The sequence below is a fragment of the Eucalyptus grandis genome, chromosome 3, assembly GCF_016545825.1.
Source record: "Eucalyptus grandis isolate ANBG69807.140 chromosome 3, ASM1654582v1, whole genome shotgun sequence".
In the NCBI taxonomy this organism is placed as follows: domain Eukaryota; kingdom Viridiplantae; phylum Streptophyta; class Magnoliopsida; order Myrtales; family Myrtaceae; genus Eucalyptus; species Eucalyptus grandis.
In genome coordinates, this window is record NC_052614.1 from 69176014 (window position 1) to 69193114 (window position 17101).

Consider the following 17101-nt stretch of genomic DNA (forward strand, 5'->3'; position numbering starts at 1 on the left):
GGATCCAACTTTTATAATTCATATCTTACTTCCTATTTTCATTGTTCTTTTGTACAAATAACTTTTTTTTTCTCTCTCTCTCTCTCCCCCCCCCTCCCCTTCCATGTATATTACTTTTTGATTTTCTTTTCTAAATAAAATTTTAGTTTATATGTTGTTTTTCTTTCGATGTTTGATCCCTTCTTCCACTCCTTCACAGTATCATTTTGCTGTGGTGTTCCGCATCAAGCATGCATGCAGTAAGTGGATGTGAATGTGAACCGTCTAATTTTGACTTTAATCAGATCGCTAATGGACTTCACAAGAAAAAAACAACACTCCTAATCAATCCCCCCCGTGACCCACGAAACGCACACAACACACCTAACACCACCCCGGTAACTGACACGTCAGCACACGCTCACCGCACTGTCCGGTGCTCTCCCTCCATTGTCGTCTTCCGCAGGGAAATATAGAAATGCAGGAGATGGCTCCGTCTATCCACGAGAAATCTGCTGCTTTGTTTCGTGCGATGGAGGTTCTCCCCGTGCAAACATTTACCTCCTTCTCCTTCTTCTTCCTCATGTTCTGAAGCACACTATTGGATTTGCCGGCGGAGATTTGCCGGCGGAGGTAGGCAAGGCGAGGAATGTTCTCGACGTGAGTGGCCTACTCCACACGATTGTGAACCGTGTCATTGGGATGACCTAATTTTGACATCCTAAATTTCAGATTCTATTTTCAATTAAATAAGTTGGGCCTTTCATCGACGCGCCTATAGTGCTATTCTCTGAACTGGATTAAACTGTATGGGGAAACCATTAAGGGTTTTAACGCAATAGACTTGAGAATTCGACTAGGAATCGACTTATTGATTGTGCTAATCTGCAAGGGTCATTATGACACTGTTGAAATCAATCAGAGATTAGAGATAGGTTGATTTGACTGAGATGTGTGATCACTATGTGCGTGATTTCACTTGATTGCAAAATTCTCGTCGAACGACATTGACTGATCCCTCTATCTTTTCTATACCCTGTGTCCGTATTTGAAACCTCGAGATTGTCACAACAATCAAGAGTCGCTAATATGTCGAAGATATACATTGTGGTTTGAAAATAATCGACCACATGTCAAATGCACTAAAAATTCCCGAAAGCTACTCGGTAGATTAAAACGTGCTAAAATCGCGCAAGATTGAAATTAATCGGGAAATTGAACTCGATTTCAAAATTGGAAGTTCTATCATGTCACAAGTCATTTTAGGAACATCGACTCATCCTCTAAATTTTTTTCTACAAATCGAGATTTTCGGTGAAAAATAAATGTTAGGCCGTTTTTGGACCGAGAACTTCGAGGGACCGTTTTTGGTCGCATTTTTGCTTGTCAAGTGGGATCTATAGGCAAGTAAAAAAGTGGATTTAAGTGTGGACACATTGGATAAAATTATGAGTTTTAATTAGGATTGATTGGATGTGAAATTGAATGAGATTGAAGGAGAGTTGATGGAATCGGAGGGGAATGTGTACAAATTCGTAACCAAGGGTGGGGTGCAACATTTGGGGACTTAACTAAGGCTTGCTGGGGAAGTTTTGTGAGGGAAAAGAGGCTGAGGATAGGGCTGAGTGGTAAGGACAAGTGTGATGAGTGTTTGGGGATGAGGTTGTGGACTTTGAAGGCAAATGGTGGTCCCCCTTCAGCAGCCACCTTCTTCTTCCTCTTCAACCTTGTGTTCTACATTGTAGAGGCCTTGGGAGAGCTTGAGAGAACTAGCAAACCGAGCACAATAGCCCCCTCCCCCGTCGCATGCCCACTCACCCCATTTCCCTCTGCTTTCTCCTCGTTCTAGTTTCTACTCTAGCTGACCTTTCGTAAAAAACTCGAGTTAAAAATTGTCTTTCCGTGAGAATGCTCCACCCATAACCGTGACCAACACATCTAGACCACACAGGGGCACTTTGCCATTCACTGGAATGACTCGTTAGCCATCCCGTTCACCAGTGAGAAGCCGTCGGTCGTCGGTCCGCCAATCTGCTACCCGCTTGCACTATTTCACAATTTTTTTTTTCATTTTTCTCCCATTTGACCCTTCATTCGCCTATCCCAACCACCAACAAGTTCCCTTGACTCCCGGGAGCCACCGATTGCCGACCACCTCCTCACCGGAGCTCCGATCAGCCCGTTTTCGCCGTTGAAGTTGCTGGTTTCTTCTTTGCAATTTAGCAAAGAACAGAAGCAAAAACCAGCAAGGGTTTTCAGACTTCATGGCCTGTTTTCAAGCCCTTCCTAGCCTCGGTTGGTGTCGCCACTTGGAGGTTTGTCGCCCGCCTTGGTGTCGCCGTTGCTGTGGACTCACTGAAACACTAAACTGATGAGTTTACTCACTAAACCTTGCTTAGGAGGTTAATTGTGCTTAAGGGTTGTTTAGATTAGGCTAAGCATGTTTAGGTGGTTTGATTAGCTTAGTTAAATGTTAATTAGATTATGTGGATGGATTAGTTTAGTGGTTTATTAATTAAGGCTAACTATGTGATTAAATTAGTGTAATCTTGATTAGGCCATTAATTAATTATTTTGAATTAATTAATTGTTTCAAATTTATCAATATTATTTTATTAAATTAATATAATATAATATAATATAATATAATATAATATTTATTTAATTTAGGAATACATTTAATTATTTATTATTTTGAGAAATTAGACTGGGATAGCTAGTGACTGGAATTTCATGTTGATTGCAACGATGTGTTCAGATTATGCATTTGATGGTTGGATTGTGCAAATTGAGTAATGATTATGAAAATATGGAATTTATTCAGAAAATCACGGGTGTCGGGTTTTGACACCGAAAATGGATTTTAAGTACTATATCAAATAGTGGGGTTTGAAAATGAGAGGTATCACTTTTAAAAGTTCGAATTGAGCGTATACCCACACGCGACTTTTTCTCAAATGTTTTAATATGAAGAAAAAAAGCCAGGATCACTTATTTAATTGAGGCATTTGAATGCAAAGCACGGTATCCTTGAGTTGAGATTGAGTGGTCGTGTGTTGGTTAAAGAGAACCCATCCTAGCGTTTATGTCGGACGTTACTAAATCTCTTTTCGGGTTACCCATGCATTAGGCTATCGGGTCGCAGTAGATTCTAGACTTATGCTCCTTCAGGAAAGCCGTTTATGAGACGCAGCTATGCTCAATGGGGAAGAGACGATGCTTGGCTACGCTAGTAGACAGCTGAACATGGGAGTTGGCTATGCCTTCAGTGGCTTAATTAACAATTGGAACGTATGATTATCTGAGTTTTGATGTGCCTAATTATGAGACGAAACTGTGTGGTATGATATGAGACGTGTCATAACGGTTTGGCCTTATAATCGGAACCTCTGTCATTTGTTGAGTTGTTGAGGCGTTTCAATTGTTATGTGCATTAATTAGATGCATTTGTGATATGAACTGTGTTGACGTGTAGGAATGAACTGAGGTGAGGTAAGTCTTATGTTCTTATTGTGTGGTTGTGTGGCTAGATCGCCCTGAGGCATATTTCCTTCCTAATAAGGGTTTAAGGGTTGGACTTGCTGAGACATTGTCTCACTGGTTATTGTATAACCATTTTCAGGTCCTTAGAAGGTGGTCGTGGAGGACTGAAGTCCCGGAGTCTATGGAGGTGGAGTCTAAAGGATCGGCGTTTGTGTCCGACTAGTAGGTTGTAGGACAATTCCTTTTTGAGAGCCAACCTTCTTGTAGACTTTTAATCAGACTCTTTTTGTATATAAACCCATTGTTTATAAAAGTTAGCTTTTGTGAAATGTGCCATGCTTTCCTATCCCATGCCGTTTGTTGTCAAGGGTATTTGTTTCACTTCTACATGTGCATTTAAAATGATTGGGTCGGCAATGCGTCCTGGGAACGTTGCATTTGTGTCGACCACAAAGGGATGTGCGCACGCTTGAGGTTTGGGGTGCGACATCCCTGTTTAAGTGGTATCAGAGCAGGTCTGTGTTTAGAGTGATAAGGTGCGATGAGTCATGGGATAGTTAGTAGGAAATGCCATTCTAATATGTTGATGCATGTGAGTGATAGTTGATTGGTAGTTTGTTTGTGTGATCACTCAAATTCTAATATGGTATTGGAATTGGAAAATAGGTGTGTATAAAGAACCTATAGCATGAGTGACTGAGAGTAGAGAACTCCTTGGAGGAAGTCGGTAGGACCTGTATCTCAAGGTAAGACGCCGACAAGAGTCGGTACTCAAGGCACAGCGCAGGCTCGGGCTAGCGCAAGTGTAAGAGTATTATTGCAGGTTGGTACTGAGAGTGTAGCAGTGCCGAGCGATCCTAGGTTCGACGGGATCGTTCAGGCGCTAGAGACTTTGGGAGGCATTTTAAGTCAACAAGCACAGAATCAAGCCGCCGCTGTTATTGCTAGACATGTTGAGGCCAAACCTAGAATTGTGATCGAGGAACAAGTCTCTACATTGGGGTCGCGGTTTGGTTCTAATAGAGATGGGAATCGGTTTGGGAAGAGACCAATGATAGGAGGAAGATATCCTATTCCACCCAACATAAAGGGTGGGATAGGAAAGTCAGCAAGCCAATTTAGAGTGTGTCATTCCTGCGAAGGACAGCATGGATCAGCCCCGTGTCCTGCTAGGGCGGGTGCTTGTTTTGTGTGTGACTAGCATGGTCACATAGCTAGGAACTATCATAGGAGATAAATGGGACAGCAGCTGCTGCCACCATCGTCGATGGAATAGAATAGAGAGAATGTGCCACAAGACACATAGTGGGATATTTGGATTAGACCTCCAATGCAAGAAATCGTACGTGCTGTCACCCGACAAGAGGCTAATGACTTACTAGATAGGTGTCGAGTTTGTAGAAGGAAGCATGGACCAACCCAGTGTCCAGGTTTAATGGGAGTGTACTTTGGATATGGCCAGCATGGCCATCAAGTGAGGAACTGTCTACGTAGATCCAAGAGAGCATAAGCATCGTTACTATAGATAGGATGCCACTAAGATGGCGAATAAGACAGGAATGAAATGAAGCATGCACCGATCGAGTAAGAATGTTTTTGGGGTGATTTTATTAGAGTGGCGTAGTAGAATTTTGGTTAAAGTATATGGAACCTAGTTGTTGTAATGAAATTGTAGAAATGAGAATCGTTGACTAAAGTTGTACTTGATGATTTTGCATATGTATAACTTTAATATCATATATGAAAAGGTTTGGCTCGAGGGATTTTTGTTGTAATGAATTGTGGTAGTAATATAATGCAGTTTGATTAGTTAGCATATGAAAGTTTTGAATTACTGAGAGTCGAAAATGACCTTCAATCCCCGTTATTTCATCAATGAAGCCGACCGAGTTTTGGATTGAGGTTGCAAAATTTACTTGGCAATTGTAATGGATGTGTAAGTTTAGGGACCAAGTATGGAGATCATAGCCATAGCATGAGAGTTTTCTGAGATGTTTCCAAAGTAACTGTCAGATTTGTTGAACCCACCCCACTGGTGGTCACGTGGTTTGCGTTCAATCCCTCTACCGGAAGGGAGCGAGTTCGAATCCCCACGGTCGCTTGTGCGACTCACCCGCGGTCAGGTCAGGTGGGTGGGCTCGGTTCACCCCGGGTTTACACTGCTGGCTAGTGAAATGTAATTAGTGATTGAGTTAGCTCCCGGGATAGAGCCAATCTTTAAGGCTTCTTATCGGATGTCGTTATCTGAGTTGAAAGAACTGAAGGTACAGATGCAAAAATTGTTGGATAAGGGATTTATACGTCCCAATGCATCACCTTGGGAAGCACCGGTTCTATTCGTGAAGAAGAAAGATAGTTTGTTGTGCTGTGCATTAACTATCGATAACTTAATTAGGTGATGATCAAGAACAAGTATTCACTGCCGAGGATTGATGACTTGTGTAATCAATTACAAGGATCGTCAATATTTTCTAAAGTCGACTTGAGGACATGGTATCATCAGTCGAGGATCAAAATGCACTTAAGGATAGTGCTCTAGATTTTAAGGAATCACGAGTTGTACGCTAAGTTCAGCAAATGTGGATTTTGGTTGACTCGTATTGCTTTCCTAGGTCATGTGATTTTAGGAGAATGAATCTCCGTGGACCTTGCCAAGATTGAAGCAATGATCAACTGGTAAAACCTACTACAGTGATAGAGATAAGAAGTTTTCTATGTTTAGCAAGGTATTACAGACGGTTTGTGGAAGGGTTTTTAGCATTAGCATTGTTGTTGACTCGACTGCTAAAAAAGGAAGAGAAGTTCGTGTGGACAGATAAGTACGAGCGTAGTTTCCAAGAGCTTAAGCAGAAACTAACTATCGCACTTGTGTTGACTATCGCACCTGTGCTGACCATATCATCTGGTCCTAGAGGGTACGAGATCTATAGTGATGCATCGTTTAGAGGATTAGGTTGCATGTTGATGCAACATGGTAGAGTTGTTATATACGCATCCCGTCAGTTGAGACCTCTTGAACTGAATTACCCGACATATGACTTAGAACTTGCAGCAATCATTTTCGCTCTAAAAATTTGGAGACATTATTTGTGCGGAGAAAGATTCCAAATCTTCACAGACCATCAAATTCTCAAATACCTATTCTCTCATAAGAAGTTGAATATGAGACAACATCATTGGATGGAACTCTTGAAAGACTATGATTGTGATATCTTGTATCACCTTGGAAAGGCGAACAAGGTCGCCGATGTGCTGAGTCGGAAGTCTTCGGTAGCACAAATGGTACTCAAGGAATGGATCTTACTCGAAAGAGCTCAGGATTTGTTTTTCCAAGTTTGAGATAGGCCACCTTTCAAATCTTATGGCCACCCTCAAAATTGCACTAGAGGTGTAGATCAAAATAAAGATGCTTCAGCCGACAAACCCAGATATTCAAAAAATCATACAAGAGGATACCAACAAGAGAAATGCCGATTTCCAGATTTCTGAGGATGGAACACTAAGGTTTTGAGAACGATTGTATGTACCTAACAATGCAAAGCTTAAGGAACAAATTCTTGTCCTAGAGAAACACGAGGCTAATTTATGTTGTTTCCCATAGAAACGACATACTCCAATCTGATTCGGTGTTGACTTGTCTTTCTCCAGAATATCTTTCTCCAATCATAGGCTCCTTACCAAACCTATTCTCATCTCTGTTCGAACCAAAACGTGATCCAGATGCAGTGGCTTATTCGTTCTGGTCTCTCTCTATCATCTAGACCCGTTCATACAAGTCGTTGTAGTTCCTCAAGTTGAGTAATATCAGCGGACCCCTCAGTTCCGGTTGGCCTAAGTCCATCTCTGAATCTTCTAGCTCAATCTACCGGATCCTCAATCAGTCTGGGGGCGTACTGCGATAGTTCAATGAACTTCGCTTTGTACTAATCAACTGTTATTGTACCCTAGCGAAGGCACTGGAATTTTGCCATCTTTAGTTCTCTGGTAGTCTCAGAAAAGTATTTTCTGTTGAAGACCTTAACAAAGGCGTTCCACTCTAGAACCACACATTCATGAAACACTATACCTCTAGTGGCTCTTCACCATGTGCTTACAATTCCCTTCAGTTGATAGACTGCAAGGATAACCTTCTCTGCCTCGGTGCACATTAGTAGTACAAAGGCATTTTCCAATTCTTGAATCCAGAGAGCTACAACTTCAGGATCTCCTGTACTAGTGAACTTTGGCGGGTTCAACTTCAAAAACTGTTCCACCAGTTTGTACATCGGCCTTATAGCGATCATGTTCTCAGGTGGAACCTCAGTACATACGGTAACAGGTGTGGCAGCGACAACAGTAGCAACGGTAGTATTCGCAGTGGCATTAGCGGCAGCTGTGGTAGCGGTGACTGAAGCGGCGGCCCTGGCAGCTTGAATCTGAGCCTGCCAATCCATTCTATTTCCTAACGCCTCTAGCGCCTGCATGATCCCATCGACTCTCAGATCACCAGGTGCTACTACACTAGTACTAGCCTGCGGCGGTACTCTCTTACTCACGCTGGCCTAAGCATGCGCTCTACCACGACCACCTTGGGTATCGACCCTAGTCAGTGTCCTACCCTGAGAGGTTGAAGGAACGCTACTCTTTTGAGGAGTCCTCAGCTTTGGATCGCTCATCTTACAAGATCTCTATAGAACCTGCTTTCCAATTCCACACTAAATTAGGAAAAACTGAGCGACCCACAATCAATTTACCAAATAGCTATCAATCACATGCATTAGCATGAAATAAAGCCTTTCATACTAGCTATCCCAAGAACCCATTGCACCTTATCACTCCAAACACTAACCCGCTTTGATACCACTTAAACGGGGATGTCAAGCCTTGATCCTCAAGCGCGTGCCCATCCCTTAGTGGTCGATAAAATTTTGCAACTTCCCGGGACGAGTCGTCGACCCTTTCGTTTTATTGCACATGTGGAAGTGAATAATAAATCCCCTAACAGTAACCATCTCGGGATAGAAAAGTAGGACAATATATTCATAACAAAGCATGCCTTTATAAATCAGCTGAGTCATATACAAATTCTACAATAAAAAGACTTCGAAAGATCGACTCTCAAAAGGAGTTGTCCTATTTGACCTACACTTCAGATCACCTCAGCTCGGCTCTAGATCCTCCACTCTACAGTCTTGAAAAATGAGCCCACGACGGGATGAGATATAAATCTCAGCTAGTTCATGCTCTAAACCCCGATTAGGAGGGTAATACGCCTAAAGTGTCCTAACCACACAACCATACAATCATAGAGACTTACCTTAACTCAGCTCCTCCTTGCACGTCAGCACAATTTATATAACACATATGCATATAGCCAATTTCACACACCAATTAAAACGTCTCAAATCACATCTCCACTAATCACCACACCTCAGACGATCATGCATTTCACAGTCAATCATTCCATCCATCAAGTCTACCATAGAGGTTCAACTTATGAGACCAAATCATTATGACACGTCCCATACCATGCCGCATAATTTTGTCTCATAATTTAGCGCGTTTAACTCATTCAATCACTCACTCTAATTGATCCCGATCACACAGCGGATCTCACCATCACATAACGAATTTAACTAGCACACAAGTGAATCTATCCGTCACATAATGGATCACTCTGTCACATAGTAGATCTATTTGTTACATAGTGGATTTATCCGTCGCATAATGGATTTAACTGACACAAAGCGGATTTATCTATCACATAGCGGATTTAGCTATCACATAGCAGATCTATCCGTCACATAGCGGATCTATCGACATACAGGGGATTTATTCGTCATATAGTGGATCTATCCATCACATAACTAAGCATCATCTTGCCCCATCAAGCACGACCACGTCTACATTGAGACGGCTTTCCACATGAAAGCATCGTTCACCCGACACACAGCGGGAGATGAGTTCTTTTAACTAGCACACGATTATCCACTCCCGGCCAAGGACATTGTGCTTCGCACTTAAATTCCTCAATTAAAAATAATGTCCTGGCCTATTTTCATCATATTAATATTACCCGATAAAATAATCGCGTATTCCATATCTTTACTTTAGAAAATCACACTATTTATATAGTGTTTGAAAACATTTTTGGCATTATAAACCAACACCCCGGTAATTTCTAATTAATTATTGAAATTACTTATTTTTAGGATAAATACCTAAAATTATAGTTTCCACTCAATTTGTACAATTCAACACTCAATTGCAGAAATTAACCACACCATTGCAATCAACACAAAATTCCGGTTGCCGACTATCCTGGTCTAATTTTCGGAAAATAATTTAATAATTTTAATTATTGAAATTAATTAAATAAATACACATTAATTCAATACATGCAAACTTAGGCTTAAAATTGCTAATCTAACCACTTAATGGACTGATTAAATTATTCTAACCATCTTAGCTATGTAACAACACACTAACCTAGCTAACTAAAATTTCTAACCACCTAATTATATAATCTAACTAATATAAATTAATTAAATAAACTAATAACTACACTAATCTAAGCTTAATTAAATCTAAATACCCCTTAAACGTCATTAGCATACTAAGTATAGTTTAGTGCATAAACTTACCAGTTTAACACGAAAATAGGTTCACTGCAACAGTGGCGCCGAGGGAAGCTTGGGTCGGGCCAAACAAGCCTTGCAAGGCCCACAGCAACTGCTGGGGCTGGCTAAGCTTTAAGTGATGGGCTGACACACACGGGCCGGGCTGATTTTGCGGGCTGCAGCGGCTGAAATTCACAGGCTTCAAATGGGCTGAAACGGGCTGAAGAATTGCGGAGGCTGAAGACGTGCTGATTCTGGCCTGACTTGCCGCTTCAAATGGGCTGGGCTTGCGAATTAAAGATGGGCCAAAGATGCTGAAAATTTGCGGAGATGCTGGGCTGAATTTGTGCGGGCCGTGGACGTGAAGGCAAGAAACTTCGATGGAGATAGGCTGCTGAAATGGATGCCGTGGCAACTGCAGGGGCACTTCGGTGGACGCCGAGCAGAGGAAGAAACGCTGGTGCTGCTTCGGTTTTCGTTGATGGACGAGGAGCCGCGTGGATGAAGACTTCGTGGAGATGGGCGGTCAACGTTGGGGACTTCTGGCGTTGCACGTGGATGGTGGGTGGACGTTCAAATGGAGCTGGTGAATTTGTGAAGGGAGGGGGACCAAGGATGGTGGAGCAGGCTTGCGGAGTCAACAAAGGAAGGAGAAAACGCTGGTGTTGACCGTGTGCTGGCGCTTCTTCAAGGGAAAGCCATAAAAGAGATGAAGCTGCGGAGGTTAGTGGGGTGTTGGGTTCTTTCGGAGGAAAATCAAGGAAAAGCAGAAGTTGAGACCGAAGGAATAAAAAAATGAAGAGAAGCCGTGAAGAAGAAGATGGGCAAGAATGGAAGAAAAGTCAATAGTTATCTCAAATTTCATCATGAATTGGTCCCCCAAAAGCCTACAAGCATATCCTCTTGTCCCAATTACTTTTTTGCAATAATTTCCCACGAATATTCCAATTTGATAGCAAATGTTGCACCCCCTGCCTAGGTCCGAATTGAACAATTTAAACTTCAATTTCCACTCAAATTTCCTCAATTCGACATCCAATTTTGTTGAAGAAAAAGCCTACATAATTTCTGCAAATCCCCTTAACCAAATAGCTCGGTTTGGAAACCAAAATTCCCTTCAATTTGGCCAATTCGAACTTCCGTTCGTTTCCGAATTGTCCGAAGTGATTTTCCGTAAAAATCCCAAACTCGACGAAATTTCTCTGAAATACAAGATGACGTCCTATAAATGAACCGTGACATGCTCGAAGGTTCGATTTTCGAAATCGAATTCAATTTCGTGGTTAAAATTGACCGAACACGATTTTAATCCAATCCAACTTACCGGGTAGCTTCTAGGGATTTTACCACAGTTATATCCCTTAATGGCTTCATCCAATAGATTGGTTAACTCGTGAGTGATCAAGCTCAGAGAAAAAGGACCATATGCGTGTCGACAAGATGCCCATTTCATATATTCGTGATGGGGTCGAAATTCAGAATGTCACGAACCAAGTCATGGCCTAACCACATGAAGATGACATTGGGCCACATGCTCTTAAATTAAGCATACATTGGACAAGGAGGAAAGTATATGCATTGAATGGAATGGCCTCATGCATGCATGCAAAGGGAACAAGCTCATAATTCTCTGGCAAATTTCTGCTTCGCCAGGTGCATGAATGGGGGCAGTCATCTACTTCTATGAAATTGTCGCAAGCAGACTTTTCCAAAGCGAAACAACCGAAAGACAGAAGACCCTTGACCAAAACGTCCTCCGTTCCATCGAATTGAGAATATGGCATGGCAAAGATAGCGAAAGCGTCAGCAGATGCCATAGCTGACAAAGACAAACATGTAATCAAACCCATTAAGCTGCTGGTGCAGATCGATCGTTAGATTTGGATCTCCGAGGTCTTTTCATTGTCTCGTCTCGGTGTATTTTCCAGTTCCATCCTGTTTGGACCCGTTATGGAATGGCTTTGATTGTAGCTCGCTGCTTTGTTTATACAAGATCTCCAATGATCATTTGGAAAGGAATACGTATTGCTTAGAAAAATTGTCTACATCGTGTTGCTTCTCGTTGATTCTCAATAGATGCATCGAGGAGAAAGATTGTTTGATTATGCTTCCAACTACGTGATTTGCGGACTGGGATTTCCTTGGTCTAGAAGAAGTTGGTTGCCAAGAGGAAGTGAGTGTTCCTTCTATATAAATAAAAAAGCAATAGAACTGTTGAAATTGGGATTCCAAATCACCGATCCACGACCATTGGCAAGTTTCATATGCTTCTCATCATCTAATTTAGCAGATAAGGTCCGTTTTGCTAAGATCAAGTTAAAATACTCTTCCACTGTGTCAAATGCCATTTTGGTGAAGCAAAATCGTCGATGAAAATGCTTTGATGGAGCCACATTAGTTTTTACCATGACATGCAGGATTATGACCCACATAGAATTCCTAGGTGATTCAACAGAATAATGCTTGTGACTTTAAATTTTTCGGCGACTGATTCTCCATTATTTGATATATAGTTACTTGGTCACTCAAACATCGTAGTCTCTCAATTAATGCATGCGGCCTCGCATGCAATCGCTATTGCGACAATCGTCAACCCGTTCTCTCTTGGATACATGCGAGGGAATGTTAAGTTTGACTAATGATTTAGCTTATTTAAGCGGGATCCATGCGAAGATATTATGAAAATGTTTGATCCGGCATAATAGCGCTAACAAACAATACGAGTACTTTTCATGATTACAGCGACAACAATTGTCGTAATAAGCAAAATCATATTGAACTCATAAAAGAGCTTGAAACTGGAGGTACTGGGACTTCAACAGCTCCTTCCAACATCTGAGTGATTTTCTTCATGGTTGGCCTCAAAGCCGAGTCTTCCTAGATGCACCACAATGCTGTCATCACAAATCTTCTCACCCTCTTTGTCACTCAATGCCTCACCATCGCTCTCCACTAGCTTAAGTACGCTCCCGTCATGGTAGCAGTCATACGCCTAGTCAACTAGCACAATTTGAGCTTCAATTTCTGCTTTCGGCTTGTAGTTCTTTCTGTAGCAGATGAGCTCTACCAACAAAATGCCGAAGCTGTAAACATCTACCTTGCTTGAAATAGGCATATTTCTGAACCATTCTAGCGTTAAATAACCTCTAGTTCCTCAGACTCTAGTGATGGTTCGTGTTTGGCTCCCCATCAAGAGCTTGGCTAATCCGAGTCCGATATTTTTGTAGTGAGATAGCCGTCAAGAAGAATATTTTGTGGCTTGATGTCACCGTGGATTATATGCCTGGTGCAATCGACGTGCAAGTGAGAGAGCCCCCGCGCAACATCGCAGGCAATTTCTATTCTTCTGTACCAGCTAGGCCTTGAAGCACCAAATAGGAAATCCGCCAAAGTGCCATTGCTCATGAATTCATACACTAGTAGTCGGTGTTGACCTTCATTGAAGTATCCAAGCAACTCCACTAAGTTCTTGTGGTCAGTTTGGCCAATTGCACTCACTTCTCTCTCAAACTCCTTTTCGCTTTCTCCAGTCCTTGTCGCCAACACTTTTACTCCACGAAGTTTGTATCCTCAGATCCAAGAACACCTTTGTACACTGTTCCAAAAGCACCCCTACCTAGTTCTCCTTTCAATTCATCCGTTGCTTCTTGAAGCTCCTGATAAGTGAAAGTTTGCATACTTGTGGCTTGGTTGATCTGGACTGGTCGTGACAACTTAGAATCCCTAGATTGGAAGCTTCTATAAATTAAATAGGTGATGAGGAGTAGAAGCAAGTTCATAAAGATAGAGCTACTCAACAGCACCGATCCGATGATAATCTGAGTGGAATTCTTGTTTCCATCTCCCGTAGATTTTGAAGTCGAGTTATTTATCCTGACCTTGATCAGAGCCTTTCCATCCTCACTAGGATCCATCCTTCCATTGGAAAGAGGGATCTCCTTTTGTAGCAACTTCCGTTGCCGCCAAAAATAGCAACTGCGCAAAAACAATCAGCCAAACAAGCTTCTCTGCACCTGTCATCGGTTTGTGCTGCAGTATGCTCGTAATCATTCCTTGGCCAGTTTGTACGGAGCATTTCATGCAAAGCGAACTGGTCTGTTTCGGGCCTACTTCCATCACAACTTTGCGGTACGAAGTCCTCCCTGCATCCATTCATCTCGTTTGTTGAATCTAATGGAGTATATCCGGGTGGGCAGTGGCATCGGGGCCTCTGGTTGTCTCCAAGAGCACAGTAGCTGTTGAAGCCACAAGCTCCAGAACCCGTAGTTTGCCTGATGCTCTCGCATATATTTGGAGGGATCAGGGAAGAGACCATCGACCAACCCAGTACCAAGGCAGAACTTGAATTTTCCCCCTTAGGGTGGACATATTGCTTGAAGACCCCATCATATTCAAGGATTGCTCTTTGGTAAAACTCGTTGGTCGGGAATGTGTCTAAGGTGACAAGTTTGAGCAATGTTCCATTCCTAGCCGTAAGATAGACCTGACCACTTTGATTGAATATCAATCTAAAGCCGCTATCTTTGGTGTTGCTGACCCAGTAAGTATCTGAGGCAAGCCACGGGTCAGAAGTGGGATAGAATGCGAGATTTCCGTCATCTCCTACCTTGAGGTGGAATTTCCCGGTTGAGTAATTCATTTCAGGGTAGCGAGCGTTAACTTTAGTCCCTTGATCTAACTGTTGCATAGGCAACATCATGTCCGTCGGTTGGCTGAATGTCTCCCACAAGTTGATGTAGTTCTGGCTAACTAGGATAAAGTTTCCTGTGTCAAGCATGGCCGCATGCGCTACACCAGCGACAGTCGGGCTAGGAGACCACAACTCTCTTCCATTTGGGTCGGCTAGCACCAGTCGGCCGTCGGTGGTCAACTGGATCTTCGAGCCTTCTGGCGCTAAATTATGGTCAAGTGGATCTTCGAGGCTTCTGGCGCTAAATTATCACCATTCGCCGACCAGACAATGGTCTTGTCCTCTATCTTCTCAAACCATATTGCTAGTGAATGAGCCCCTTGTCCAATTTTACGGAACTCGAAGGTGAACTCACCCGACGGAGACAGCCAGGAAGAGTTTTGGTCATCCGCCGTTAACGAGGAGCCCAAGGTGAGGTTGCCGTTGATCTGAACTTCGGCCAAAAGTGGAAGGGAAACAAGTAGTAGAAAGATTCGGAGCATCACTAAAGCCATATGAGATGGAAACTGGAGGTGCTCCTTGAGTCAAGCTACCGCAGCCTCAAGGATGAAAACCAGCACTCTTTATAGAATTTGAGAGCGTCTCTCGTCACCTGTCAACAAGATTATATATCCAGCACCTCGACACCTAGCAGTAGATTAGCAAGTTATATTTTTTTTTAAGGAAAACTGTCAATTAACCGGTAAATTATCAGGAAAATACAAAACATTTTTCTAGAGTTTTACAATGAGGCCCTTTCGGTCAATTAGTAATAACCAAAGATAAAATGATGTTATCCTCCTCAAATAGTAACGTTATCTAGATTACCCTGTCGCGACCTACCCTCGGGGAGAGAGAACAGGTTTAGGGGTATTGCCTAAAGGACGGGCTTAAGGTCCATGATCAGGCGCAGGCTCTCCCAAGCCCATAACCCGCTTGACATTAAGATATTTTTTAGAATTTTGCACAAAAGGAGTCGCCACTAGCCTATTGGAGTTAGCTAGAAACCAAGTGAGGTATGGGAGTGTACCTCACTTCCTACGCAACCAGAGAAACTAGCGTCGGAGACTTAATTACACTAATCGATAAATTAGTGCCCTTTTGGTACCTAATCTTGTTCATTTTATCAAAATAATTTTTTTGGCAGGTAGTTTGAATTAATTTTATACCTATCCACGAACATGTGAGGTGATAATGCGGGTGCACAACCATTAAAGTAACAACCATAGCTACCAAGATCTTAATTGCGGAAAAAATTAAACACGTGCAATTAAACATAATTAGATATGCAAATTAAACATGCAACATAATTAATATACGAGCAAATAAAGGTCTAATTACACTATAAAGGTAATACATGGTCATTCCTAGTCAAAACCTACATTTTTTAAATTTTCGAAATTTTAATTTTTTTAATTTATTTGTTTATTTGTTTATTTGTTTATTTTTTAAAATATTATTATAATATTATAATATTATAGTATTATATTTAAAACGACTCGGGTCGGATCTCGGGTTGGGTCCGACCCAACCCATTGAAAGGGGCCCGAGCTTGGATCGGGCCGGGCCGCGCGGAAACCAACCGGATTGGGCTTGCATATCAGGCCCAGTCAGGTCTAATTTTTTTTAAATAAAGGAAGCCCATAATAAGCCCACAAGCTCACAAGTGCACAAACTACAAGCTTATATGCGAAAACAGCCCAAGCCCAGCCCTAATAAACCTGGCCCGAAATGATCAAACCCTACCCGATTCACAACCCACACCCGATGCGGCTTCTAACCTTCTTCTCTAGGGTTTCCTGGCGGAACCAATGACGGAGGCGATTGGCTTGACGGCGGCGGCGGCTACGCGGCAGACGACAATGACAACATCGGGGTCTGCGAGGATGGGCGGCGGCTGGTCGGACGCGAGTGGAAGCGTCCGGTCGTCGCGGGCGGAGTTAGGCAGCACTTGAGCGTGGTGGCTTCGGCATCGGATTCCAGCACGTGACGGCACGGGCGGAGGCGGCTGGTCGAACGGTAGCGACAACAAGTGGGGCTATTGTGGAGCTCAATCTACTCCTAGATTTGGGCCTTTGGCCAACCCCCTGCCTCGGATCTTCGGATCGGAGGGGCTCTGAGTTCGTCTCTCTCTCTCTCCCTCTAGTCTCGGCTAGCTCGACGTCGAGAGCAGCGGCGACGGGTGCTGCAGCTGCTGGCATTGGCAGAAGCGGCGTCGAGTGCAAGGAGTCGACGGCGGGAGCTCGAATGGCGTCGAGCTCAGAGGGCGGCGGCTCAAATGGCGTCGGTTTGAGGAGGCGAGGACTGCGACGGCGGCGTCGCAGCTTCAGGCTACAGGAAACAGCGTTCGGAGGGCAGCGACGCAAACGGC

General features: G+C 43.0%; 1 protein-coding gene across 1 annotated transcript; it reads right to left on the minus strand.

The window, feature by feature from the left end:
• Positions 1 to 13609: 13609 nt before the first annotated feature.
• Positions 13610 to 14838, minus strand: LOC120292098 (G-type lectin S-receptor-like serine/threonine-protein kinase LECRK3). The gene is made up of 2 exons (XM_039309979.1): positions 14153 to 14838; positions 13610 to 14036 (listed from the first exon to the last, which is right to left on the minus strand). The coding sequence occupies exons 1-2, from the start codon at positions 14836 to 14838 to the stop codon at positions 13610 to 13612; spliced, it is 1113 nt and encodes a 370-aa protein (XP_039165913.1).
• Positions 14839 to 17101: the final 2263 nt, after the last annotated feature.

Coding starts and splice junctions, on each gene's coding strand:
- LOC120292098 (XM_039309979.1), bottom strand. CDS start 14,838: ATGCTTGACACAGGAAACTTTATCCTAGTTAGCCAGAACTACATCAAC. Junction 14,037..14,152: donor AGTAGGCCCGAAACAGACCA/GTTCGCTTTGCA, acceptor GTTTTTGCGCAG/TTGCTATTTTTGGCGGCAAC.